At 39.9% G+C, this 27,218-nt stretch overlaps 2 protein-coding genes across 2 annotated transcripts in view; one reads left to right on the top strand and one right to left on the bottom strand.

The window, feature by feature from the left end:
• TRAPPC3L (trafficking protein particle complex subunit 3L) overlaps positions 1 to 27,218 on the bottom strand; it is a 39,097-nt gene that overhangs the window by 6,519 nt on the left and 5,360 nt on the right. Inside the window, exon 3 of the mRNA XM_047102836.1 lies at positions 26,380 to 26,479. Coding sequence (XP_046958792.1) covers positions 26,380 to 26,479 — 100 coding nt within the window. The remainder of the gene's footprint in view (positions 1 to 26,379; positions 26,480 to 27,218) is intronic.
• CALHM5 (calcium homeostasis modulator family member 5) lies at positions 688 to 5,055 on the top strand. Its single transcript, XM_047102835.1, has 2 exons — positions 688 to 1,227; positions 4,666 to 5,055. The coding sequence occupies exons 1-2, from the start codon at positions 688 to 690 to the stop codon at positions 5,053 to 5,055; spliced, it is 930 nt and encodes a 309-aa protein (XP_046958791.1).

The raw sequence follows: 27,218 nt of genomic DNA, 5'->3' as shown, positions 1-27,218 counted from the left end.
GTCAAAGGCAGAGATAGTAATCAAGAGGTTACTAGGAAAGAAATGATGAGGACCTTCTCATTTTGTCTTTCACTGAAAACTCAAATGCTCCCTAAACTTTTCCATAGAAATTTTAGGTAGCCCAAATCCTAAAATTTGGCTCAAATCTCTGACACTAGTCAGTTTAAGAGGACACAAAAAAAATGAATCTTTCAGGTCTTAAGGCAAAGTAGCAAAAGTAGCAGTCTTAAGTAACAAGGGAAAAATCATCATGAGACTCCTGGCCTGGAGACTAGATTTGGCTCTCAGTGAATTGGCTGAGACCCATTTCTGCTAATGTTGATTCCTCCGGCTGGAAAATTCCTAGACTATTATTTATAGGATTGAGAATCTGAAAAAAATTCTGATTCTCAATCCAAGCCATATGAAAATAACATAAAATGGAAGCTCTGCACTCTGAATGTACTCAGATTCTCAGTGTTTGGGCCCCGGTTCCGTGGCACAAAATTCACCAGTAGGAGGCGTTATCTGAGCATGGTTGGGAAATACTCATTCCTAGGCAATGACATTGTTTCCTTATCTGGCTGAATTCAGTCTGAGAAGGAGGACTGTTGTTTCTAATGAAGAAGGAGCTCCACCCTCGGCCACTGCCGCAGCTGCTCTGCCAATAAATAAGGGCAAAGCGTTTTCCTCTTGTGTATCTTCAACATGGATGCTTTTCAGGGGATTTTAAAATTCTTCCTCAACCAGAAAACTGTTATTGGCTACAGCTTCATGGCTCTGCTGACCGTGGGGAGCGAGCGTCTCTTTTCACTGGTGGCTTTTAAGTGTCCCTGCAGCACTGAGAATGTGGTCTATGGGCTGGTTTTCCTGTTTGCTCCTGCTTGGGTGTTACTGATCCTGGGATTCTTTCTGAACAGCAAGGCGATGAGGCTCTTCACCGGCTGCTGTGTGAATCCCAGGAAAATCTTCCCCAAAGGTCACAGCTGCCACTTTTTCTATGTCCTCGGCCAGATCACTCTGAGTTCATTGGTGGCTCCAATGATGTGGCTTTCTGTGGCTCTGCTCAATGGGACGTTTTATGAATGTGCCATGAGCGGGACCAAAAGTTCAAGACTCCTGGGACTGATTTGCAAGGGCAAGCCCCAGGAATGCTGGGATGAACTTTACAAAGTGTCTTGTGGCAAAACCAGCATGGCCCCCACGGACAATGAAGAACTGAAACTGTCCCTGCAAGCCCAGTCTCAGGTAAGAAAGGACAAACTTGCCTTTTTCTCCCCGCGCAAAGTATTCTGTCTGTACTCACTTCCGGCAGAGCTGAGTCTGAATCTTGTTAGAACATTTTGAAACCAAATGGAAATTGGAACATCATGCAGCATTAAGACAATCTCAGGGAAAGCTTTTTAGAGGTTGGTGGCTCCCTAAAATTGCTGATTGCATTGTCTTTTCCACTTCCAAAAAGAAAATATCCTCTGGGTTATGCGTATGTAAATACTTAAGTGCTTTAAAACAATCTCTCCGGGTTGACTTTGTAAATAATGCATGACGCTAACTCATAATTGAGCGTTAATGACAGAGCTGTAATTAGAAATTACTGCCTTCTATCAATTATTTTCAAACTGGTTTCTCAGAAAAACACACATAGCATTCATCTATTAAAATATAGCTGAACCAAATGAACTCTTATTTTTCAAAGCTGCACGTAATATAATTAGTGTAGAGATTCCCTCAAGTGATTTCTGGCAACTGTTATCTCTGCGTATAAATATTGTCAGGATTGAGAAAGATTTCCTGTCCAAAATGGGAGGTGGCAGTCTTTAAATAGCCTTCAGTGAAAAGTGACGGTATTCTCTAGGGAGGTTAGGTCCTCCACTCTTTGCGCTCTACAGGTTTTATTTAATAGAAGGAAATTGTAGCTTTACCTAATTGACACAGGGAAGTAGCTTGTCATCCGTCCAGGTACGTGAGCACAAATCCAGATGTGGAGCCCTGCCCTGGCCTCAGGAAAAGACTGAATTCCTACTTGGGAGTAGTAGGATTATGTTCCCCAAACCAAAACAACCAATAAGAGTACATAAACAGATCCACAATTTCTCAGGAATGCTATTTGTTTCAGAATAAAGGCGCTCAAAATGGTATATTTTTACTTTTTCAACAAGGATGTGCCTTTTCAACAACACATCAAGGCAGTCTGGTTTTACAATCATACTTTCCAAAGCTGGTTGGCTGTATGGTCACACGGTACTTTTTTCATAAGCTGATAAGCTTCAAAAATGCCCCACAACAAAATCTTTTGTTTAATGCATAAAGCTCGTCTTAGATAAAAACATTCCAGGATCCCAAATGTCTTCCTTCTTTTGTTGAAGGAAGGTACTAATTACAAATGTTATGATACAATGAGCGATTTATGATTTATGTCCTCAGGCACCAGGCTCTATTCAGTTCATGCCAGATCCAAACACTTATCACTGTGTGAGCTTTTCTTCTCTAAACACAGGCATAAGGAATTATGAATATCCTGTCATAGCTTATCCTGGGCACACTACGTGTTTACTTTTCAGCAGAATGAGAAATACCCGGGGCTGATTTCTAGGGGAGGATGCACACGGGATGTAGACAAGGGGAGCTATATCAATGACAGCTGCTGACCACAGTGGTTCAGCTAGGCAGGAGCAACAGGGAATCCAGACCAATAGTTGGATATGTGGGTGGGGGTGGAAAAAGTTCCCTATCCATGGCGGGGGGGGGGGGGCGCAAAGAAAGAAGAGATCCAGCTGGATTTCTAACTTCTATTCTTAAGGCAGTTAGAGTGGACAAGTGGCAAGAGCTTGGTCTTAGAGTTGGCTAGCCTTGGGTTTGAATCCTGACTCCACCACTTACCAGCTCTGTGACCCAGAACTAATGGTTTCACCCCTCTGAGCCCCAGTTTGCTCATAGTTGGGAGTAATAACACCTACCTTGGAGGGCTGCTGAACAAGGTGTAGAGATGAAGGACACAAATGGGCATAAAGCTGTTGACTCACAGTAAGTGTTCTAAATTAATGAGAAAACTGCCAGGGTTTGAGAGAAGAGACTCATGAAGAATGGAACATATTGAGGGCTGGTGTGAGAGCATCCACCATGTCTATTTAGATTCTGGATACTATGAATTGGGGAAGAACAAGAGGGCTCAGTGCTCAGTACTCGGAGCAAGGTAACACCAAAATGATGCAATGTGGAAGGAGGAGTCTGTAGTTGATTGAATAGTATAGCTCAGGCAGAGCTGGCTCAGATGCTGAGGTGAGACGGTCTGCTGGCCTGCAGGATGTCCGGCTGTGTGGAAAGAGGAAGGTAGAAGAGGAAGAGAAGAGGTAGCCAACCACAAGTGATTCAAGGTAAATATGAAGACTTTCACGTGGTGGAAGCTGTGTCTCATTCATAAATCACGAAAGAAAGATACCACGAGTTCAGTAATGCTTTTACGTGAATATATAACATCTGAAAAATTGCAGCATGTGATAATAGCTAACACATACTGAATTCGTATGTATGTCTACACTGTCTCATTTCAATTCCCCAAATTCCCCTCTGAGGTGGGTAACCCCCATTTTACAACTGAGGAAATGAGGCACCCATAGGAAATGAGAACACCTGTAGGAAAGGGAAGGTTGAGATTTAAATCCAGTTAGTTCCACTCCAGAGTTGGCATTCACGTGGAGTCTGAGACCCTCACAATGCCTCCACAGTCTGAGCCAGAGTGTGGGAACCACTGGTTTAAAGCATTGCAACTTATTTGTAGTTCTGTTACGGTCTGAATGGGTTCATTTGCAGATTATTGCTTCTATTTTCAAACAGGCCCATTTGCTGAGAAATACTAAGGGTCATTGAAAACGCCAAGAGAAACTGTGAAAGGGCTCTGTTAGTTGTCCAAATATGAGATTAATTCCAATTGTGACCAATGCAATTAGAGCAACAAAAAAGTTTAGAAGGTACGTCGAGCTATTTAGAGTTCTGCTTTTAACATTCAGGGAAAAAAAATGCCACCTGAACCAGTTTTTACATAGGAATTTTTTTTTTCTAATTACCAAAATTCTGAACCAGTAATCCTGAAGGTTTAGAATGACGCTGAGGTTCTTTTTCTTTTCTTTTTTTTTTTTTTTAAATGCAGCTTTTCAATTCTTCTGGCTTCAGTTTCCTTATTGTATTATGCCTGTCTCACTTGATCATGGGTAATGAGTAATGCTACTTCTCTCAGAGAGGGTCTGTTGTTCTCTGCAAACAACGTAACATGGAAAAATCAGTCACTAGCCATGAATGTGTATTTATCAATGCCTGAAAACTCCTGGCTGAGGAATTGTTCATTTGTGCAAATGACCACACTTCCACACGCACAGAATTCTTTCCTTTAATAGCTATTTGAGGGGTTGGTTTAACTGATTCTTGGATAATTTACGTTTTTTGCAATTTTCCATTTGCTTGTCTTCTGGCTATTTCTTTGTATACCGGCAACGTTGGGTAGGATGGATGATAGAGATTAGGTAAACTCGAACTTTATTTTGACTGTTACAAAATTAACATGAAGTATTTCAACTGAGGTATAGCAATGCCTGTGGTGTTAACTCAGCACTTACCAGTAACACCATCCCGGCTCCCTGGGAAGTGGCTTTGCTTCTACATGTCCTCACTGTTTCCTTCTTTCTTTCTAAGATTCTAGGATGGTGCCTGATTTGTTCAGCGTCTTTCTTCTCTCTGCTCACCACTTGCTATTCTCGCTGCCGATCTAAAGTCAGCCACCTGCAGCTGAGTTTTTGGAAGACGTATGCACAAAAGGAGAAGGAGCAGTTGGAGAATACATTCCTGGAGTATGCCAACAAGCTGAGTGAGCGAAACCTGAAGTGCTTTTTTGAAAACAAGAGGCCAGATGCCTTCCCCATGCCCACCTTTGCAGCCTGGGAGGCTGCCTCAGAGCTGCATTCTTTCCACCAAAGTCGGCAACACTACAGCACTCTGCATAAGGTGGTGGAGGATGGTCTGGAACATAGCCCTGAGGACGATGAGACCACACTGGTACTTGTGGGTACTGCCCACAGCGTGTAGTTCATCTACCACAGGACTCATGGTGTTCAGGGCTCATTCTGACATCTTCGGCTGCATCGACAGCAACCTGTGTATCTCTGTGTTTTCTCGCCGTCAGTGTTTCCTTGAAGACAACAACCCAAAGAGAAGCAGCGTTGCAGCTCCTGAGGGAAGGCTGTGTCGGGATGTGTCAGGGCTGTGTCAGGATGTGCTCAAACTGATGCCGAGTGACGGTCAAGGATGGTGAGAAAGGTGCTCTTCCATTGGTTGGGGGTTGGGGCTCAGTGGCTTCAAGTTCTATGATTTTATGGCTTGACGAGACTCATGCAAGAAGGTCTGCTGCTCTATATAAATATTGGTCATGGCATCTGGGAGCAGAAGTGGTGACTTGTGAGTAACCAAGATCCTCTTAACTGACTGCTATAGACAGTGGGGTCAGTGGTGCGGTCAGCGGAAATCCTCGTCCTGCAAATCTATTCTACTGCCTTTCAAGGACGTATGAAAATCTACCATTTGGAATTCATTTCCTTGGAATCTGAAGACAGCAGTTTTCAAGAATAACACATTGAAAGGATATGGTGCTTAAAATTTAGAGCTTTTCACATGTTTCCACTGTGCTCTGAAAGCATGTCCCTATAGGCAGGGCTGTATTATGACTTTTGGGGGCCCTAGGCACTCTGCCTCCGTAGACCCCTTTTTACTTTAAACGCGCACACGCACACACACACACATATGCATGCACATACACATTTATGACTGTATTAATATAAATACAAATAAATTAATATTATATACTAAAATACTTTTTCAACCCCAAAGTTCACTTTCTTCTAATTTTAAAAGAAATTAAAAACACTTTTGGAACCCCTACAAGTATGGTGGTTTCTGGGCATAGTGCCTACTGTGCTGAATGGGTAAGTCGGCCCTGACTGGAGGTCTGGGGAAACTGTCAAAGCAGTGCTGGTGTAAAACTGTTTTGTAGTTTTATGTTTATTAGAAATAATGCAAATTTTGCATTCTACTATGTTATATACCCACATTAGTTTAAATATGTACACACACATATATGTGTGTATATAATATATATAACACACACACACATATATACATGCATATATATATATATATATATTTTTTTTTTTTAAAGTTTCCCTAAATCTCTGAGTGGAATTGATGTGTAAAGAGGCACTCCATTTTACACTGTGGCTCGCACTCTGTATCACTAAAAATCCTGGCTCCCTAGCTGGACAATCCTGGGAATGAACCCTTTATTACCATGGAACATTACCCCAAATTGAAGACAGGACCCTATAAGTGTTAAGACCTGGAACACATCCTTGGGAAGTTAGAGGAGCAGGGTCAGGCGTGTGTGTGTTTAGGTGGGAGAGGGGAAGGTGGAGGATGTAACGTCACAATATATTTGTAATATATTTGATACATTACTTGGATTTTAAACATGGTATGTGATTAGTATTTAACAAATGGCTCCTAAAAAACACCCTGATGTGAAATGTTTGCCAATTTCTATGACGCAGATTCAAGTTTCCAAGGTGAGGTCACTGAAGGTGGAGTGGGGAAGAGATGCTAACTGCAGGCTCTCCTGAGCCTGTGAGCTTTCAAAGAAGGTCTTAAAGCTAGCATTTTTTTTTTTTTTTCATTTACGTTGATTCTAACCAAACCAACTTCACTGCATCTTTGGTCCTTCTGGGTTTCACTCTAATAAAAACTAACCATGGTAAACGAAATGTGGCTCAATGGCTCTAACTGGGAGGTGGAATCTTATCCTTCTCCCCTTGAATCTGGCCTTAGTGAACCAATAGACTATAGAACTGAAGCCAGATTGTGGAAATGTTGTATCTTATGTCTTGTCTCTGGTAATGTTCAGCCTGGCCAAGCCAGCCAAGTGGAGAGGGAGACGCCATTACAGCCATTCAGACTTTGAGCCACCACTTCTGAGGCTGCAGACATTGTAGGGCACTCTCTAAATCTCTGACCCAGAAAATCATGAGCTTAAATAAACGTTTGTTGTTTTCAGCCACCAAATTTTGGGGCACTATGAAGCAATACGAGGGCCTACACCAAACCTAATACATGAAAATAAGAATTTATTAAGGGAGAGAAAGTAGAGGCAAACTGGATTTATACAAACTGGATTATACATAGGTTTACACAAAGATTCTCTTTATACATTAGCTTTTCCTTAGTAGTTTTCTCCTCTAGATTCCATTTAGCAGTATGTCCTCTATGGCACGCTTTGATAGATGCTGAATACATTTCTCCCCAAAATTGCTTCACTAAAGCCTGAGATTAATTTGTAATTATTTCTGGTTAAATGTGTTTTGAGAGGAACATACTTCTGTGGGTTAAATTCTGTTTAAAATAAACATGTTACTGAGAGGAGTAACATATGATTTGTCATTAATACCTAGAACAAAATGGGAGCAGAGGGCACAGGGTAGGTTGGCCTTGAGTAAACTAGAAACAGATTGTTTTTCTAGTCTTGCTCCTCAAACCGTTGTCTTCAGACCATCAGCATCAGCATCACTAGGGAGTCTGTTAGCAATGCAGAATCAGACCCCATCCCAGACCTGCTGAATCCAGTCTTCCTTTTAACAGAATCTTAGGTGATTCCTTTGCAACTTAGATTTTAGAAGCACTAGAGATAGTGGTCCTCAAACTTTCAGCTCACGCAAAAATCATCCAGAGGGCTTGTTCACACAGAGACTGCTGAGACCAGAGTGTCTGATTTGGTAGGTCTGGAGTGAGGCAAGAGAATTTGCATTTGTAACCAAGTTCATATTGTTGGTCCAGGGATCATTTCTTGAGAACTGCTTTAAAGCACAAAGCAGGCCATGCTGGGGAAGGCAGGCTAAAAGAATCTTGGGCTCCACCCCAACGCTAGTGAATTAGACACCTTTGTTGTGTTGTTATCAACCTGTCTGGGAACATGGGGTGCCTTTCCATTTATTTTCCATTTATTCAAGGCTACATTTTGTCCTTTAGAAATATTTTAAAGATTTCCTCACACATTTTGTAAGTTTCCCGCATTTGTAGGCTATAGTTAATGGCTTCTTTTTCCAATGATGTCTTCTCAGTCATTGTTATTCCAGTACATGAAAAAATTATTTCTTTATGCACATCAATTTTGTATCATTCTACTTTTCTTTTATTATTTTATTCTTTGTAGAGCTTTTCAGAATTAGAAAATAACCATTTTGCAACCCCTAGTAATGTAATGGATCTACACAATAAATAATGAATTCTAAAGTACTAGGTGAAAGCATAGTGGGATGGGGACTGTGTCACATGAGGCCACTTATCTCCCTTAGCGTCCCTAAAAATGGGATAGCCCGATATTCTGTGCCCCCTTATGCCATGCAGTGCAAGAGTAAGTACACAGCGTCACCTGTCAAGTATCGTTTCCTAGGAAATTAAGTCTGAATCTAATCAGGTATTAGACCAAATTGTCACTTTATAGGGAATACAGGCAAAAAATCTGCAAGTTAATTAGCACCATGAAGAAGCGACCAAGTAAATCTATGATATAGGACATTCTATTTGACACATGACCCAGTTTTTCACAAACCAATGGCATGAAAAAAGGAGAAAAAATGAGACACGAGAGACATAACAAGCAGAAGCAACACGTGGGCCTTATGTATAACCTGCTTCATACAGCCAACTATAACAGGGTATCTTTGTGCTATTTAGGGAAATATGAATGGTATTAAGTGGATGTTATATGATTTCAGGGAATTATTTATAATAATATTATAAATCAAAGACCTGTATATAAAATATATACCTTGTTATGTATAATTATAGCATGGTACTTTATATTTTTTTAAAAAGTCCTTACCAGTTAGAGACTCATATTGAAATGTTTCTGTATGAATTAGCATAATGTTTAGAATTTTCTTTAAAATATTTTGTCACAGAAAGGGGAGGTAGCTGAAGGATGAAACAAGATTGGCAAAATATTGATACTTATTGAAGCTGGACAGCAGGTACATTCTCTTTACCTTTGTGTATGCTTGAAAATTTCCATAATAGTTATGCAATGAAATGAATTATATGCTCACCTCAGTTCTTCTGCTGAAGTGTTGTCAGTCAACTCCTGCTTGCCTGAATTTTACCCTCTGGTATCATTCTCAGAAAAGGTTCTTGGGAATACTATTCCCTGAATTCTTACATATTCAAATGTCGGCCTGCTCTCTACTTGAAGAGCAGCTTAGCTGGTTCACACTTTCTCTACTTGGGTAAATTTTAAATGTTAGTCCATTTTCTTTTGTCACTGAATGTTGCTGAGGAGAAATCCAATGCCATCCCGATTTATCTCTAACACGATACTTTGGCCTATATTTTCACATCTTTAAAGTCTTTAAAGATACTAAATCTGCCTTCAGATGGGTCTTTTGGATCAGTTTTCCCTGCTCCAGGGTATAGTCTTCATTATGAAGAAACATTTTCTTTGGTTTCAAAAAATGGAGTTTGTGAATTTCCCTTCATTCTCCTTATTGCACTATATGATTTTCAAGAAACCTCGTGGTTTTGAATTCAGAACAAAGCCACTGCTATGCTCCTATTGGATTTTCATTTATTTAATAATTTTAAAAACCTAAGTTAATCTTGTGGTTTTGATTCTTGTTTCATCTATTTCTACCTTCTCTTTTCCCTCAGTCTGCCCATGCAACTAGAATAGAGCCTATACTTGACATTTTGACCTTCGTAGCCTGTGACCTATGAGGTGAAGAGAGAGGAGCGGTGGATCTGTATACGCACCTCTTATGTGGTGGCTGCAAGGATGATTTCTCTGTGTGGTTGCTGTCTCGATTGGTATCATATATTCAACCCAATCCCATCATTTCCCAAAGTTCCCAAGGGAGCCTACACTGCTCCAAGGAGCTGACATTAGGAAGGATTGGGCTCCAGTTCTCATCGTTTATAGCACCAGCTTCACGGTGTGTCCCAGGACATAGTGAGACTTTAAGAGAGACAAAAGGGTAAGCTGAGCTACTGGGGCTGGAGCCCGAGCATGGAGGGAAGCCCCAGAAAGAAGTCTTCATTAGTTGCAGGCAAGGCAAGTGTACTTATGCCCATTTGAATAGGGTTTTGATCAAGAGCATTGAGTTAGTTAAATCCCTTTTGGGGTTGCAAAATACTTATTGCAAATACACAATGTCATATTTGAGTTTGGAAGGAAATCTGCTTTTAGGCAGCTTCACAAAATATTTTCAGTGTTCAGTTGGTTAAAACTGAATTATGCAGAAAGAACATTTGTGCACCTGGAAGAGAGGTGCACAATATTCTAAATTTTGCACTTCCGCTAAGGAGGAAAGGCAGAATTAATGTTTATTGACAACCTATTATGTGCTGGATACTTTACATATGATTAAATTGAAAACTTCCCAACCATACTGGGGAGGAGGTATTATTGTTTCTATTTTTATGAATAACACTAAAGTTCAAAAAGGTCAAGGTTAAGCCACGGGTAAGAGAATAGAGCCTAAATTTGGACCTGGATTTGTCTGAGCTCTTAACTTCTACCACATAAGTGTTGTCTCACGTTGGTGTAATATCAAGTTTTTATTTAATCTTTAAAAGCGTGTTTCCTCATGGTAATTACAGTGTTGAATTAGTACATCTCTGAGTTTCTTTCAATTCTTCTGTCCTAAATCTCATAGCCAGTAGCACATGACTTCCATCAATGGACTTCTTGCTGTACTCCTGGCAATTGATATCCAACTCCAAGGTTCCCGGCCTCTCTCCCATCCTTTTCTACTCTGAGTTCCCAGATCATTTGGGATAGCTGTGCTTAAACTATGCTTCTGGTTCACTATATCAATAAGGTCACCTTCCTAATATTTCCTTAGATAAAAATGATAATTGGGGCGCCTGGGTGGCCCAGTCGGTTAAGCATTCGGCCTCGGCTCAGGTCGTGATCTCACAGTTCATGAGTTTGAGCCTCGTGTTGGGCTCTGTGCTGACAGCTCAGAGCCTGGAGCCTGCTTCAGATTCTGTGTCTCCTTTTCTCTCTGCCCCTCACCCACTCGTTCTCTCAAAAATAAATAAACATTAAAAAATTTTTAAAAAGATAATTGATAAAGAAGGAATCTTTAGCAATATAAAGTTCATACAAGATTTAGAATAGTCTATAAGCTCTAATTTTTTTATCTTTAGAGCCGTCTTTCTGTCTGTCCATATGAACTAGCCATATTTTTACAGATTTCCTGATCATATAGCTGCACTAATGCTAGAGAAAAATCTTTAAAAGTTTTAAATTATAATGAAAACTGAAATGAAAATGGGGAAAATTTCATCTAATCCCATTCTTCCAATCATTTCCAAGAATAGGATAAGGTAAGATACGTATGAATTCAGATGATATGAGTAATTCCACTTAAGAATAATACCTCAAAATATATACATCTTTGGGCACAGTACATAACCCATAAAACGGTTTCTAGTTGCATTGTAACAACATTTTGTTCCTAGATTTTAGCATGAACAGATGTGCGTCTGTATTAATAATGATTGCTGATGTTATCAACAGAACAAGTTTATTTCTCCCTGGAGTTTTTTTTTGGTATTTGCGTCATGGGAGGAAACATGAAGGGTGGAAACTGGCGTTTTTAAAAATCTCACTTCATTAAACACCTGGCTAACTATGAGTGAGTCTCACTGACCCTGTATGGGAAATAAATAGTTTAAAAAAATATAGAGTCACAAACCAGTGTTTGATAAATTTCCATCTTCTTTGGAGTGAATGTCCTAGAAGATGCAGCTTCCCTACCTACCTCCTCCCCAAGACATAAGTTAGTCATCCCAGCCCCTGGTTGGGTGGGCTTTGTTTCAATCAAGGCTATCTACTTTTGTTCCAATGACATTTTCTTTTATTTGAAATATGTAAAAGAGATAAAATGAGAGGCAACTCTGGAAGAATTTGGACTGAGGGTCTGGAGGAATAGCAGGCCTCACATGCCTCCCTGCCATTATAGCAATCACCCTGGAGCACCAACCAAGGAACAGTTTGCAAACTCTTGCTTTAAATCAGTGGATGCCCGTGAAGATCACTTGGGGAGCATTTTCAAAGTTTTGATGCCTGGGTCTTATTTCCAGAGACCCCACTCAATAGGTCAAAAGTAGGGCCTGGCCATCTGTTTTGTTGTTGCTTTGTTTCGTTTTGGAAAAGCTGTAGGCGATTCTGTAGGTCAATAAGGATTGAGAGTCATTACCCTGGAGCATCACTGAGAGGTCCAGGCAAGTTTGGACAAAATCTTTCTTCTGACAAGAATGCACCAAGCAGGGAGGCCCCAGAGTGTGAATGTCTTCCCTAGTGTCTCTGAATTCTTAGGCTCAGCTTGCTTTAGCCTTTGAGGTTTGGGGTCCCAGAGTATTTCCTCAGCAGTTTTCATCTCCTGGTAAGAAATTTCATTGTCGATAGTTACAGTAACGAAATGCTCCCGACACTAATGCTATTTTCAGTGCACACGCTTTGGTTTGTTTCATAAGTGAGGCTCTCATGAATCTTATCCAAATGAGTTAAGAAAAAGAAAACAAAGACTCTCCAATGGAAAGTTAAGACAGCCTAGATTTTCATGTGCTGAGATATCTGGAACATTGATAACTTTCCCCTGGAGCATCTTTGGTAATAGTGCCAAGGAGGTAAGACGCCTAGAGACAGCCAGATTTCCTATAAGACCTGATCATAAACAGAACTGGGTGATGGACATTCACAGGTAAGGGGGGATAACTTGCAGAATTTACTGACAATTGAGCCTTCAGAGACACTTCCCTGTGACTAAAGGAAAAAGAATACAACACAAATGTAGTCATAATAAAAACTTATGGGTAATTTCCCTGCAGGTGCCCTGCTTTCGTATTGGAATGCTGCTGCGAGTATGTGGTCTGCTGGGTTAGGCCTGATCAGTCTGCAGAATCCACAGACCTTGTGGCTATGCACACATGCTTTTCCACAAAAGAAAACTTCCTACACTTTTCTTCTTTCACCCCTCCCAGGGGTACAAAGGGGAATAGATCGAGTGTGTGGGTGTTTATGTAAGGCAGTTCTTGCCTACTCAGAGAAGAGAATTAAGCCTAAATGGTTATGTTTCTTTAAGCAAGTTTATTAGTTTTAATAATCCATCTGCTAGATTTCTGGCCCAAATGGGAAGATTTCTCAAAATACTTGATGAGTTCCTTTTGCTGTTAATATTAACTGCTTTTTAAATACGGAGAATTTTATGACTATAAAGAGTTTTTCTTTCCATTTAATTTTTTTCTACTCCTTTTCTGCTCACAAATGTTACTCAGTAGGAAAACGGCCTGACATTCAGCTAGCTGTGAGGCCAGCCTTCTCTGGAATGTTGTGTGGTGTTGTGCTGTGACTTCCATGGAATTCAATCCCTGTTTATCAAGGGCTCCCACTTATTTTCATATCATATGTTGGAATAAGTGGAAAAAGTAAAGCAATTCCATAGGCCCCTAACACTAACTTGTGAGTTAGCCTTTGAAAAATAGTAATTAATAGCAAAGATTAACAGATTCTATATCTAGAATGCGATGGAATGGGAGAAGATATTTGCAAATGAAATATCAGATAAAGGGCTAGTATCCAAAATCTATAAAGAACTGATCAAAGTCAACACCCAAAAAACAAATAATCCAGTGAAGAAATGAGCAGAAGACATGAATAGACACTTTTCCAAAGAAGACATCCAGATGGCCAACAGACACATGAAAAGATGCTCAACATCACTCCTCATCAGGGAAATACAAATCAAAACCACAATGAGATACCACCTCACACCTCTCAGCATGGCTAAAATTAACAACTCAGGCAATGACTGATGTTGGCAAAGATGCAGAGAAAGAGGAACCCTTTTGCACTGCTGGTGGGAATGCAGACTGGTGCAGCCACTTTGGAAAACAGTATGGAAGTTCCTCAAAAAATTAAAAATAAATACACTATGACCCAGCAATTGTACTACGAGGTATTTGTTCAAAGGATAAAGGAGTGCTGATTGGAAGGGGCACATGCACCCCAATGTTTATAGCAGCGCTATCAACAATAGCCAAAGTATGGAAAGAGCCCAAATGTCCATCAACTGATGAATGGATAAAGAAGATGTAGCATATATATACAATGGAATATTACTGAGTGATGAAAAAGAATGAAATCTTGCAACAACATGGATGGAACTAGAGTGTATTATGCTAAGTGAAATAAGTCAGAGAAAGATAAATATCATATGATTTCACTCATATGTGGAATTTAAGAAACAAAAGAGATGAACATGAGGGAAGGGAAGGAAAAATTAGATAAAAACAGAGAGGGAGATAAACCATAAGAGACTCTTAAATACAGAGAACAAACTGAGGGTTGTTGGTGGGGTGTTGGGTGGGGGGCTGGGCTAAATGGTGGGGTGTTGGGTGGGGGGCTGGGCTAAATGGGTGAGGGTCATTAAGGAAGGCACTTGTTGTGATGATCACTGGGTGTTATAAGTACGTGATGAACCACTAAATTCTATTCCTGGAATTATTATTACATTATATGTTCACTAACTTGAATTTAAATTAAAAAAAAAAAAAGCAAAGAAAGATGTTCTATTTAGGCTTAGTCTGATTAGCTTCCATTGTTCAGTTGAAGGATGAAAAGGAACAGGAATCCTGGGAAGGTGTTGAGGGCGAAGGCACCTACAGTGCTTTACCCTTAGGATCCAGCCCCCCCTGGAACCACACTGGGAAGTGCTCTTAGTGACCTGGTCTCCAGTTGCGTCCTGTCGCCTGTGAACACTCACTCTCCAGTTCCGTCCAGACCCTTTGGATTAATTACTGAACTCTTCACTCATTTTCTCCTCACCCCATCAGCTCCCCACACAGGTCACATGGTGAAGAATGCCTGGGTCTCAAATCCAACCTAGACTGTGAGGACTCTGCCATTCCGGTACCTCAGTTTCCCGCTTCAATTTTCTGGGTGGAGGTGGGATGCACATAAAATCATGGCCACCTTCTCAAACATCTATTTACAGATTATTCTAGTATAAAACAGTGGCAAGACACCTAAATACTTTAGGATGGTGGGGGCATATCTTTGAACTGACAGTCACAACTATAGGGTGTCTGAGGTAGGTGAAACCAGTGGTAGCCTCCCTCCACCCTCTCCTCTCTTCTCGCCCCAGATTATCCAGGTTGTCTGGAGATTATCTTGCCCACAGCGTTGAGTTGCCTAAGGTGGAGCAGATCTGAGCTGAAGGGAAGTTCCCCTCCATGAGCATCTGTGTGGGGAGCACAAAGCTTCCATTCCGTGTCCTGGAAGGCAGAAGGCTGAGCCAGGGCATATCACGGAGTGATGCTGACAGCGAGACAGGGGCTGTGAAGTGCTCCCAGACTTGATGAGATGAGTCACCTTTGAGAGGATCATGAGCAAAAACCTGACCTCCACATCAATGGGAGATTTTAACAAAGGGCAGGGGTTGCCTAATAATAAAAAGTTCCAGGTTTCCCCTCCGTTCTATGCCATTCTCAGGCTGCATTTTTTAGTCTATCCCTTCAAGCAAATTGTGTGTAAGAAGGAGGAGAGTGTGTCGGGGGTGTGGGGGGTTGGCGGGTGGGGGAGGATGAAGGGGGGTGGGAATGGAGGCAACTTTAAAACTGAGATCTAAATTTTCATCCTGGTTAAAAAAAACCAAAACATTCAAAGGACTAAGAAAAGTCTCCTGATTTTGTGCATAGAATCAGGATGTTGACACAATTCAAGTGTTGTGCATTGTACTGGGTGCATTACGCTTAGGCTTACACCCAGAACTGTGAAATAGGCCTTTTAGGGAAAGTATTCCTTTTAAACGTGTACATTGTTTAGAAAATGGAGGAAGCCAAATACAATCTGGAAAAAGAATGGAGGGAAAGTAAAATACAGAAGCATAAGGAATAAAACCTGTTTTGTTTTGTTTTTAAGAGAAAGAAAAAACCTAAGATATGCTGATGTCTCCGTCTTGCATGGCCTGGTTCAAGTTAATTTCACCTGGGCAGTTTTCCTATTCACATAAAAAATCAGGTCATCTCTGGTAACATTTTCTGAAAAGACAGAGAATGTCAAGAGAAGGAACTGAAAAAGATTTAGAAAAAGAAACAAAAGCAAAAGCCCCATGGGATTAGAGGACCAGAACAAACTTTTATGATTGGTTCCTTTAGAATAAATTCAAAAGGAAACCTAATACTGTCTGTTGTAGCACAACATCATTTTGCTTAGGAGAATCTGGCTGGCTCCCATCCACTGAAGCTTCCCTCTGAATTTACCGTTATGAGAAATGTACCTCCCCCCCCCACCCCCTGCCCCATTCTTGCTAATGGTCTAAAATATTTACTTTCAACAAATAATGTGTTCTGGCTCAGATTGCTTCCCAGAGGATACATTTTTTTTAAGTTTGCTTACTTATTATCTGCAAAATACATAACAAAGACAATTCTCTCTATTTCAATACCTTATAGTTAGCATGCTAAATGGAGCCTGCTATACTCTTCTATACAGGAATTCTAGCCTCTGGAATAAAGGAAAACAAACACCAGCATCAGTAAGACAAATAACACAAGCACAGGGTTCATAGGTAAAGTAAGACTCATAAATAAATGTTGCTAATTTCCTACACAGGAAGAATATGGTCTTTGCCAATTGCTTTGCCCCATTTGGGGAAATCTCAGAACGTTTTTCGTACCCCAACCCCCTTCTTGGAGGGCTCTCTAGGATGGCCAGACTCTGTGTCTCATTACACTGACATTCGGATCACAGATAATGGACTAGGATGGGCATCTGAGAGCCTGGGCACTCAGTCCACAGCTTGGCCACAAAAGATGCATGCCATGAAGTCTGTACTCACAGAAGACAAGTTAGAGGCTCTTTTTGGGACTTTGAATATGAGACACAGAGACTCACAGAAGACACACCCAGAAGAGAAAGACTGAAAGAGGGTAAGGAGAAGTCCTGAGGCAGCAGAGTCACTCAGGTGGAGAGAAGATAAAGAACACAGAGATGTTAGCAGGTAGCTGAAGAGCAAAATCAGCAGAGAATAGTTGAGTCACCAAAATGACGAGGACCGGAGGAGGGAACCACAGATACCTGCTACTGACATGACAGGGTAGACTGAGGGATTTCCCGATTTCTGCTTTTCCATGGGGCCAGCTGGTGTGTCCCAGAATATCATTACAATCAACCACTATGACCTGACATAACCCAAACATTCAACACAATTTTTGGCTTTATGATGAGTTTTAGGATACGTTTCAAATACTTTCTATAATAAATGGAAATGATTTACTTAAATGCTCAATTTTATCTTTAACTTCTCTTAATGAAATCTTATAAATGGGTTTAGAAAGTATATTTTTTGTGTGTGCAACTAAGGAGACGTTTTTTAGATTTTATACTAGAGAAAGGTATAACTGTACTTTTTATTTGCCCTCATAATAAACTGGAAGTGATATATGCCTGTTGAGTAAATTATGTAAAATGTAATCTCTAAAGATTTGATTATCTATTTAGTGCTTGCATTTTGCAATCACAATTGACCTCAAAGGGGCAAGACTGAATCTCTCCCTTCTCCTGAAACTTTCTACAGTCATATAAGTAAGCAGGGTGGGGGGGGAGGGGATGAAACTTTCAATAAAATTATCAAAATGAGTTCACTATTATTTAATGAGAATATTTTCCTGTCCAGGATCCTATGGCACTTCTAATCTTTTTATTGTAAATTGGTTATGGTGAGCCACAGGCACTTTTGGAGCACTGGATTTTCTTCTTTCTTTCTTTCTTTCTTTCTTTCTTTCTTATAATTTATTGTTAAGTTAGCTAACATACAGTGTAGTCTTGGCTTCAGGAGCAGATTCCCGTGGTCCATCAGTCACATATGACACCCAATACAGCACTGGATTTTGTATGTGGTAAATATTGCTTGAAATAAGAGAGCTTCTGCAGGTGGTAGAAATCAGGGCAGGATGGAAGGCAGGCTTTAATTTGGAGATGAATGTGGACCACTGCCCTCTCCTGGACAGAATAGGAGAAGCAGCAGTGTGCACATGAGGGAAAAGATCTAGAATATTTTCCAAATTCATTTAGACAATTCTTAATGAATGTCTACAATGTACTGGTTTGCCATGGCACTGTGGGCCAAACCCCAAGAATGTTTGAAATTATCCCTCCCTTTGAAAAGCTTACAGACAGGATGGGGAAATAAAAATTTCCAGAGATGAAAGATAACTTCACTCAAGTGTCAAATCGAAGTAACCCAAGAAAACTCTACATTATTTCCATTCTTTGTAAAATACTTTGGCTCCGGTTAGATGGAGAATAGAAATATATACCAAAAAAAAAAAAAAAAAGCTGGTCAAGAGCAAATTCTTGGAAGATCAGCAGGCACAAAACACAATAAAATTGTGTTTCACAGACTAAAACATTAAGCTAAAATTCAGACTTATGTGGCTCTTTTTTTCACAATAAAAATGTTCTAGGTAAGGATACTCCTGGATTCCCTTAACTTTCCAAAGTTGTTCTGTCATGTTTGTTTACTCATTGTGATTGCAACTCCTGCCTCCTACAAAGAAAACTAAGTTTCACCTTTGGCACATGTCAGAAAATGGACCTGGTCCATTTGAAGCTTATGAAGCCCTAACACAGCGGGTAAGTCTAAACCCCGTTACACCTTTCACTGGGTGGCAGCTGAAGTGCCAATCCACCATTGTGCCTTGCATCTCACTTCTTTGGACTTCTAGAGAAGAGAGCACAAGTTATTAGGCAGTCGTGTTCTGGGTCCTTGGCCCACAATGTCATTTAATGGCACTTTTAGCACCAATAAATGGAGAGAGTAGATTTCACAGTTATGGGAGGGAGAACAGATCTGGCTAGAGAGAAATTCGTAACGAACCAGTGGCTGTATTTAATAACTTTCAGTGTTTTAATGGAAAGTCTTTATTTCAGATGTTTGCATATTGAAAATGATGCTCTTCAGTCTGTTTTGGATCCCCATTTGCAAAAAGCTGACAGCACCCTGTTGGGAGAAGGATGCAGCTTCCCTTCTCATCACATCTCCCTTCCACTGGCCAGCTTCTTACCCTTAGAGGTAAGAATAGTTCCTGGGTGGGCAAGCCTTTTGGATGGGTCAAACATGAGGCCACCAAAGTAAACAACAGCCATGGAAATGTATGTAACAATCCTACTGACTCATGCCTTCTGTGCTGGTTGTCAGATTATTGCCTCTCAGCTCCAAACCGACTCATCATTGCCCTGCTCGTGATGCTGGAGATAGATCTCACAAACATTTCTCCTTTGCCAGTAGAAGGGTCTCTAGGGACGCAGCGGGAGGACAGACTTCTCTTCCTGGCTCTGGGGCACCTTTTCTTGGTTTCCTCCTACAGGAAACGGTGACTGGCAGTGCTTCGTATACCCAGTGGCACTCGCTTCTCAGTTCTGGCCGTGATTTCAAGGTTTCCTCACTGCCAGCCTCAGTCCACCTTCACCCCAGTGGGGGATTTCTGCTCACTGGTTTTGATCCATAATTCCCTACCCACCCAACTCAGCCTGACAACGCAGAGGCCTTTTTCAGCATCCACGGGCTGCAATCACATGTCGCCAAAGATGTTTGAACCTCAACCTTGGGAAGAGAGACCCTCTTCAAAGTGTGTTTTTTCTTTGGGTATTCTCTCTCAGCACCAGGATATTCTTTAGCATTTTCTCCTTTCTTAGTAGCTAGTACCCTATAAATAGTTAATAATGTTTCATGTTAAACCTTCCTTATTGAAACGATTGTGTGGTTTCTGTCTCCTGATGGGGCCTTCACTGATCCACCTTCCCAGTCATGGCACACCCCTCTGGAAATGTCTAATAAAGTCATTTGTATGTCCCCGTAGAAGCAAAACATCAGTGCTTCTGAGTACAAATCTGTATTGGAGATTGCCGTGGAGCCGCCACCATTCTGAACTGACTCGGGAGCTTTATGCTTCAAAATATTTGAATTACTTGTATAGATGCAGACTTGGTGGTTTTGTGCATTCAGATCAGAAGCAAGATAAAAGAAAGAAGGCCAGTACGATTTACCAAAACCTTTCTGTATAGCCTCAACTCTAATCTTAAATGAACCAATTTCTTTAAATAAAATGATCGTCCAGTTAAAAAAAATCCTTCTGCCATTCAAGTTCCTCTGGATTATATTCCTAAGCCTTTTGCCTTAGAGTTTGTGCTTACAGCATTCACCATTTAGCTTTCCCTCCCTGCTTTAGGCATTCTTACTTCTATTGCCTCCTATGAATGCTTCCTTTCAATTATTTCATTGATTTTCTATCACTCACCAAAAAAAATCATTGCACACATTATTTAATTAAGGTAAATTTCAATTTATAGTATTAAAAGGAAAAGATCTCATTTTCACTTTTCAGAATTTCCAAGGACAATATATCAGGGTTCAATTTTTTGACCTAAGGATCGGAATTTCAAGTTTTACAAGTCTTTTTATATTTTTTACATATTATATATTTTTCTCTAAAAATTTCATCTTACTGTGACAATACCCCTGATGTGATGTTTATCCTGAAAAATTATCAATTCCTTCTACCCTTTATAATGACATCATGATGACACTGACCTAACAGTAAAAAGCTTTCCCAGCTTTGATGGGCAGAGTTTGTGCTAAGCCAAGCAGTTGTAAACACCATCAATAACTAGACGGTATGGATGTTCTGAGGGAGGCTTTGGAAGCTACACCCATCACACTCAGCTATTTATGATTATAGTTCCACATCCAGATTTTGGTGAGGGAAAGCAAAGCCTGAAAATCTGAAAAACTGCAGCTGTAAGAGGTCCCACCTGATAAATATGGAAGCTGAGGTTCAGACTGGCAACATGACTTGCTAAGGGTCACACACTGGGAATGTGGCTGAGTAGGATGTGGATCCTTATCTTTCAATCTCGACTGCACTGGATATGGTTAGACTATCGCTCTACATCTGATGATGGATTAGAGCTTCTTGTGTTTAAGTGACTTTTCAAAGGGAACGTTATAATATCTCTTGTCAAGTGTAAACTTTATGATCATCTTGACTTTAAAGGATTAAGTTTTGGGGCATCCAGGTGGCTCAGTCGGTTAAGCGTCTGAGTTTGGCTCAGGTCATGGTCTAATGGTTTGTGGCTTCTAGCCCTGTGTTGGGCTCTGTGCTGACAGCTCAGAGCCTGGAGCCTGGAGCCTGCTTCAGATTCTGTGTTTCTCTCTCTCTTTCTGTCAAAAGTAAATAAATAAACATTAAAAAAGTAAAGGATTAAATTAATCTCTAATTCGCTTCTCTTAATAATAAAACATTTGTCATGAATGTATTTGGAAATATATATACAACTAAAATCGGCCATGTTAACTCTACTGCAAATTCCACATTTTCAGTTTTCTCAGAACAGCCGTCATAACAGGAGAAAATCTTCAAAAGAACGTTTTAAAGAAACAATTTTTGGGAAAAGCACTAGAATAAGATCAGAAAAATTCTTTGTTTCTTTTCAAATTTTTGTTTAAATTCTAGTTAGTTAACATACAGTGCAGCATAGGTTTCAGGAGTAGAATTCAGTGACTCATCACTTACATACAACACCCAGTGCTCATCACAAGCGCTTTCCTTAATCTTCTTAATCTTCTTAATCTTCACTCATCTGGCCCAGCCTCCAACCCACCTCCCCTCCAGCTATCCTCAGTTCGTTCTCTATGTTTAAGAGTCTCTTATGGTTTGCTTCTCTCTCTCTCTCTCTCTCTCTCTCTCTCTCCCTCTTTTTCAGAAAAATTAAATTGTAAGCTGGCTTTTATGACTATGTAACTGGCGACGGCATCATCCTAAATCTGAATTACATCATCAGTCAAATGTGGCTAATGATAGATACCGTTTTTACTTCACAGGACTCTTGTAAGGGGAAGAAATAATAAGTGGCAACTACTTTGAGCTTTTCTAAAGAAAGACACTGTATCATTAAAGTTTTGCAATATCATGTTGCAACGCTGCTGGCAATTTTTATAAATTATATGTCTTAATTGAAGTGTGAAGTACTGAGGCAATCACCACAAAAGTAACTTGTATATGATAAAATCATATTTTAAAAATGGATGCATTTTGATGTTGCAGGAATGTGACTTTAGAATTAGCCTGGCATCTCTTTTTTATGTAAAATGTAAGGCCTGATTACAGACTTTTTCGAGCAATGATTTGGCCTGCCATGGGATTTCTTTTCAGACCACTAGATGGCGCACTTTGGGGCCTAAAGCTAATTGTTCAGACGCTGAGTCCGCGCGAGGATGAGGATGGTGTTCTGTATAAAGGCATGGTCTGTCTGAGCTTGCAGCCAAACAAAAATCACAGGGTTTAGGTTCTAATCCTGACCCTGCAATGCTCCCTGGCCATAAGACTGTGGTAAATTTCTTCTGACCTTGCTCCACTCCTCTCTAAAACTACTCTGTAACATTTGACACCTGCCTCCCCTCGGGAGAGTTTACAAGGATTAATGAGATAATGCTGCTGAAGGCCAGACCTTTTAATGAAAGCTGCTAATTATAAGCAAAGCATCAGTGGGCAAGTATGTAACTAAGTTCTGCCCCTTCCTCTGTGTTAAAATGCTTCTGAATTGGGTGACATCATTCCCACATGTAAGAGAACATTTTGCTGTAGAAGTGAAAATGATTAAGAGAGAGAAAACTGGGCCCTCGAAAGAAACTGCAAAGGCCAGGAGACAACCCTCTGCACCAGAGAAGGGTAAGGGTGATGAAATATTGTCTTCATTGAAAAGAAGGAATCTTGCATAGGAGTGGAGTGGATTTTTTCCCAGTTTGTTGAGGATAGAGAGCAGATAAGAATTTACAGGACATCAGAAACATACAAAAAGTTTAGAGGAAACATATTTGGAAAGTGGATGTTGTATATGTTCTTAGTTTTATATCAAACAGATCTCTTTCTTCTAAGCTTTTTAAAAATTGAAATCAGAACACTTAACATGAGATCTACCCTCTTAATACATTTATAAGTGTACAATATACTATTGTTGACTATGGGTAAAATGTTGTACCACAGATCTCTAGAGCTCATTCATCTTGCTTGACTGACACTTTGTGCCCATTAGTTAGTAACTCCCCATTTCCTCCTCCTCCAGCCCCTGGCAACCATCATTCCCCTCTTTGATTCTATGAATTTGAATATTTTATATACGTCACCTAAGTGGAATCAGGCAGTGCTTGTCTTTCTGTGTCTGGCTTCAACCATTGTTGTTTCACTTGCAGAATCTCTCTCTCTCTCTCTCTCTTTTTTGTTTTAAAGACTGGGTAGTATGCCATTGTATGTATGTACCACATTTTTTTAAATCTAGTCATCTGTCAATTGCCTTTTAGGTTTTTTCCACATCTTGGCTATTGTGAATACCGATGCAATGAATATAAGGGTGCCAAAATCTCTTCAAGATCCTGGTTTCAATTTTTGGGGGGACAAGTACCCAGAAGTGGGACTGGCAGGCCTTACGGCAATTCTATTTTTAATTTTTGAGGAACTTTCAAACTGTTTTCCACAGTGGCTACACCATTTTGAATTCCCACTAATGGTGGGGAGGGTTCCAATATCTTCACATCTTCCCCAAAACTTGTTGCATATAAATATAAATATAAATATAAATATATATAAATATAAATAATATAAATATAAATGGAAATATATACCTGGGGTGATGTGAGGTGATAGTGTGGTTTTGATTTGCATTTCCCTGATGGTAAGTGACTTTGAGCATTTTTACATATACCTGCTGGCCATTTGAATGTCTTTTGTTGGAGAAATATCTAGTCAAGTTCCTCGCTTATTTCTTAACTCAGTTACTAGTTTTTTAAACTAGAGTTACAGGAGTTCCTTACATATTTTGGGCATTAACCCCTTATTAGATATTTGGTTTGCAAATATTTTCTTTTATTCCATGGTTGCCTTTTCACTGTTGATCATTTACTGTGCAGAAGCTTTTCAGTTTGATGTAGTCTCACTTCCTTGTTTTGTTTTTGTTGCCTGTGCTTTTTGATGTCATATCCATAAAATCATGCCAAGACTAATGTCATGAAACTTTCCCCCTATTTTCTTCTAGGAGTTTTACAGTTTTGGGTTTTATGTTTACATTTTAATCCATTTCAGTTCATTTTTATGTATGGTATAAGGGTCTAATTCCATTCTTTTGCATGTGGATAGCCAGTTTTCCCAGCACCATTTATTGAAGACAATTTTTCCCCATTGCCATACTCAATGGTAGAAAACGGGAAGCTTTTCCTCTAAGATCAGGAACAAGCAAGATAAGGATGCCTCCTCTCACCATTTCTACTCAACTTAGTGCTGGAAGTCCTAGCCAGAGTAGTTAGGCTAGAAAAAGAAATAGAAGGCATACAAATTGGAAAGAAAAAAGTAAAATTATCTCTTTTCACAGGTGATACAATCTTAAATGCAAGAAACCCCTAAATATTCCACCAAAAAAGCTGTTAGAATTAAGAAATGATTTCAGCAAAGTTGCAGGATACAAAACCAACATAAAATTAGTTTCTGTAGGGGCGCCTGGGTGGCGCAGTCGGTTGGGCGTCCGACTTCAGCCAGGTCACGATCTCGCGGTCCGTGAGTTCGAGCCCCGCGTCAGGCTCTGGGCTGATGGCTCAGAGCCTGGAGCCTGTTTCCGATTCTGTGTCTCCCTCTCTCTCTGCCCCCCCCCCCCCCCCGTTCATGCTCTGTCTCTCTGTGTCCCCAAAAAATAAATAAACGTTGAAAAAAAAAATTAAAAAAAAATTAGTTTCTGTATACTGACAATGAACTACCCAGAAAAGAAATTAAGAAAACAATCCCATTTACAATTGCAGCAAAAAAGGATAAAATACCCAGGAATGAACTGAAGGAGGTGAAAGACTTGCATTGATGAAAGAAATCAAACAAAACACAAACAAATGGAATGACAGCCCATGTTCACAGATTGGAAGATTTAATATTGTTAAAATGTCCATACTATCCAAAGTGATCTGTTCTTGCAATGCAATCCTCATCAAAATTCCAATGGCATTCTTACAGAAATAGAACACAACCATCTACATTTATATAGTGCAAATATTTTCCATTAAAACATCTAGTATTTTTGTAGGATTGCCCATACATTTGCCCTAGTGAAAAGTTATTTTATTTTTCTAACTACTGCTTTATCACTTTAGTTATATTCTGCAAACATGGAAAGGGAATTTTTTAAACTGTTTAGTTGTGTGATAAACTCACCACACTGAGACTGGAAGACCTGGGTTTCAGTTTCAACCACATGATCACTAGCCATGAAATAATGAGAGTAATTATAACAAGAAGTGGGAAAAATCTTTTATTTGGATTGTGTTTTTTGAATGCCTACATTTTTTAAATATATACTAATCTTCAATTTTTGTCATATTCTTTCTGGAACTCCGTTTTCTTATCTGGAAAATGGGAATAACTCCCACTCTGCTTACTTCATACGGATAATGTAAGTGTGAAAGACAAAAAAAAAAATACGTAAAACTGCATGTAGAATTACAAAGCACTATGTAAAACTATTATTGCCACTCACATGAAGAGTCAGTATGACAATGTACAATAATATTAAGGATTGGGAGAGAAAAGAACGAGGCTGAATTCACAGGTCTGTTGTGAGAACCCAGAGGTGAACCTTACAAATATCTGATACCCATGTATTCTTTCCATGTATCCCACAAATGAACAACCCTAGGTTAATAGCCATAGGCTTCCAGATTAAAGGGATTCTGGCTAAGGATGCATTTCCCATATCGTCTTATATCTAAGAGATTTGAGCTAGTCTTGGGTGATTCCAAGTTGTCTCTCATGTATCAGGTCTGCAAAGGTTCTTAGGAATTTTATTTTTCTCTTGGGAAAACATTGCTTTGGAAATAAAATGGCTGCAACAATATTCTATAAGACAGCCAAAGACCACTTCCTCCATGCACTAAAATGATTATACAAAGGAATTGATTTGGGGCATGCATATTATGAGGTTGCCTTATTACATTCCCTTTCTGTTTACCTCTCAAAACATTTTTCCCAGTGTGGGACATACACTCCACACACACCACGTGTTCAGAAAAATCTATAGATGCTTAAATGCCTAAAAGCATTTATCTCTGTTCACAATAGCTTTATCCCTGTGCCAAAATAAAATTCTTTTCGATCAGAATCTCTTAGCACCTAGTGATGAATACAGATAGAACCTATCTAATCAGGGAAGAAAACCACAGAACTGAGGACAAATCAAAGCTTCTCAAAACATATTGAAAGGGCAAAAAATGCATTTACCTGGGCAATTATGTCTGTAATTTCTGAGTAACTGTGGCATCTTCTTACACAAGATCGAGCCAAAAAATCTTCCACCAGCCGTGTTCCAATGCCATATCCCCTGTGGTCAAGGAAAGAGTGTGGTCTGAAAATAATATTTAAGTAGTGAATTCTATCAATGTTTGAGAATGGAGTCATCGGTTTAGCACTTGCATAAATGGATAACAAAGTAAAGCAAACTTGACAAGTCTAATGGCTATTTCACAGTAGGCTCTTTATTTGCCTTACAGACCACAGAAGCACAAAGCACTTATCTGGGAAATATTAACTAGTTTCCTATAAACAGAGAAGACTGAAGAGGTATGTCTGGCCCAAATTTGACAGTGTAGATTAAAGTTAAGGGAAGTTGGTGTTTGTAGCCTAGTGTTTCTTACTGGCAACTTTCTCATCACTAGCTGGTGATGGAACCAACGAGGATCTAGCTAACTTGTTGTCTGCTACAGGTATGGTACTTAGATGTTCATTCTTCTCCTAGCAGAGTTATCATGGTAAGGGAACAGGCATATCCAGGATGGGCTCTGGAAGGAGAGGAAGAAGGGAAAAGTAAAATCAATTTTTGTTGCCAGCATAGGTTTCTGCAGTTAGAACTCTGAAATTTGGCAAAAAGAAAATAAAGTGATGTTCAGAAAATTCATTTTTCATTCTAGGGAAACTGAACCTATGGGACTTGGGAGAAAGTATATTATCTGTTAGCTCTACCCTACCATGAATAGATTGGGTAGTATCTCAAGTACAGTTTTGAAAGCATCTTATTGAGATGTCATAATATAGCTGAGTATGTGGCTGAGCAGACACCTTCA

The sequence above is a fragment of the Lynx rufus genome, unplaced genomic scaffold (genome assembly GCF_022079265.1).
Source record: "Lynx rufus isolate CCGP_SWC_20201006 ecotype Redwood Valley unplaced genomic scaffold, mLynRuf1.p SCAF_6, whole genome shotgun sequence".
NCBI classification, from domain to species: domain Eukaryota; kingdom Metazoa; phylum Chordata; class Mammalia; order Carnivora; family Felidae; genus Lynx; species Lynx rufus.
The sequence above is the reverse complement of the archived record's forward strand: the minus strand, read 5'-3'. Positions and strand labels throughout refer to the sequence as shown.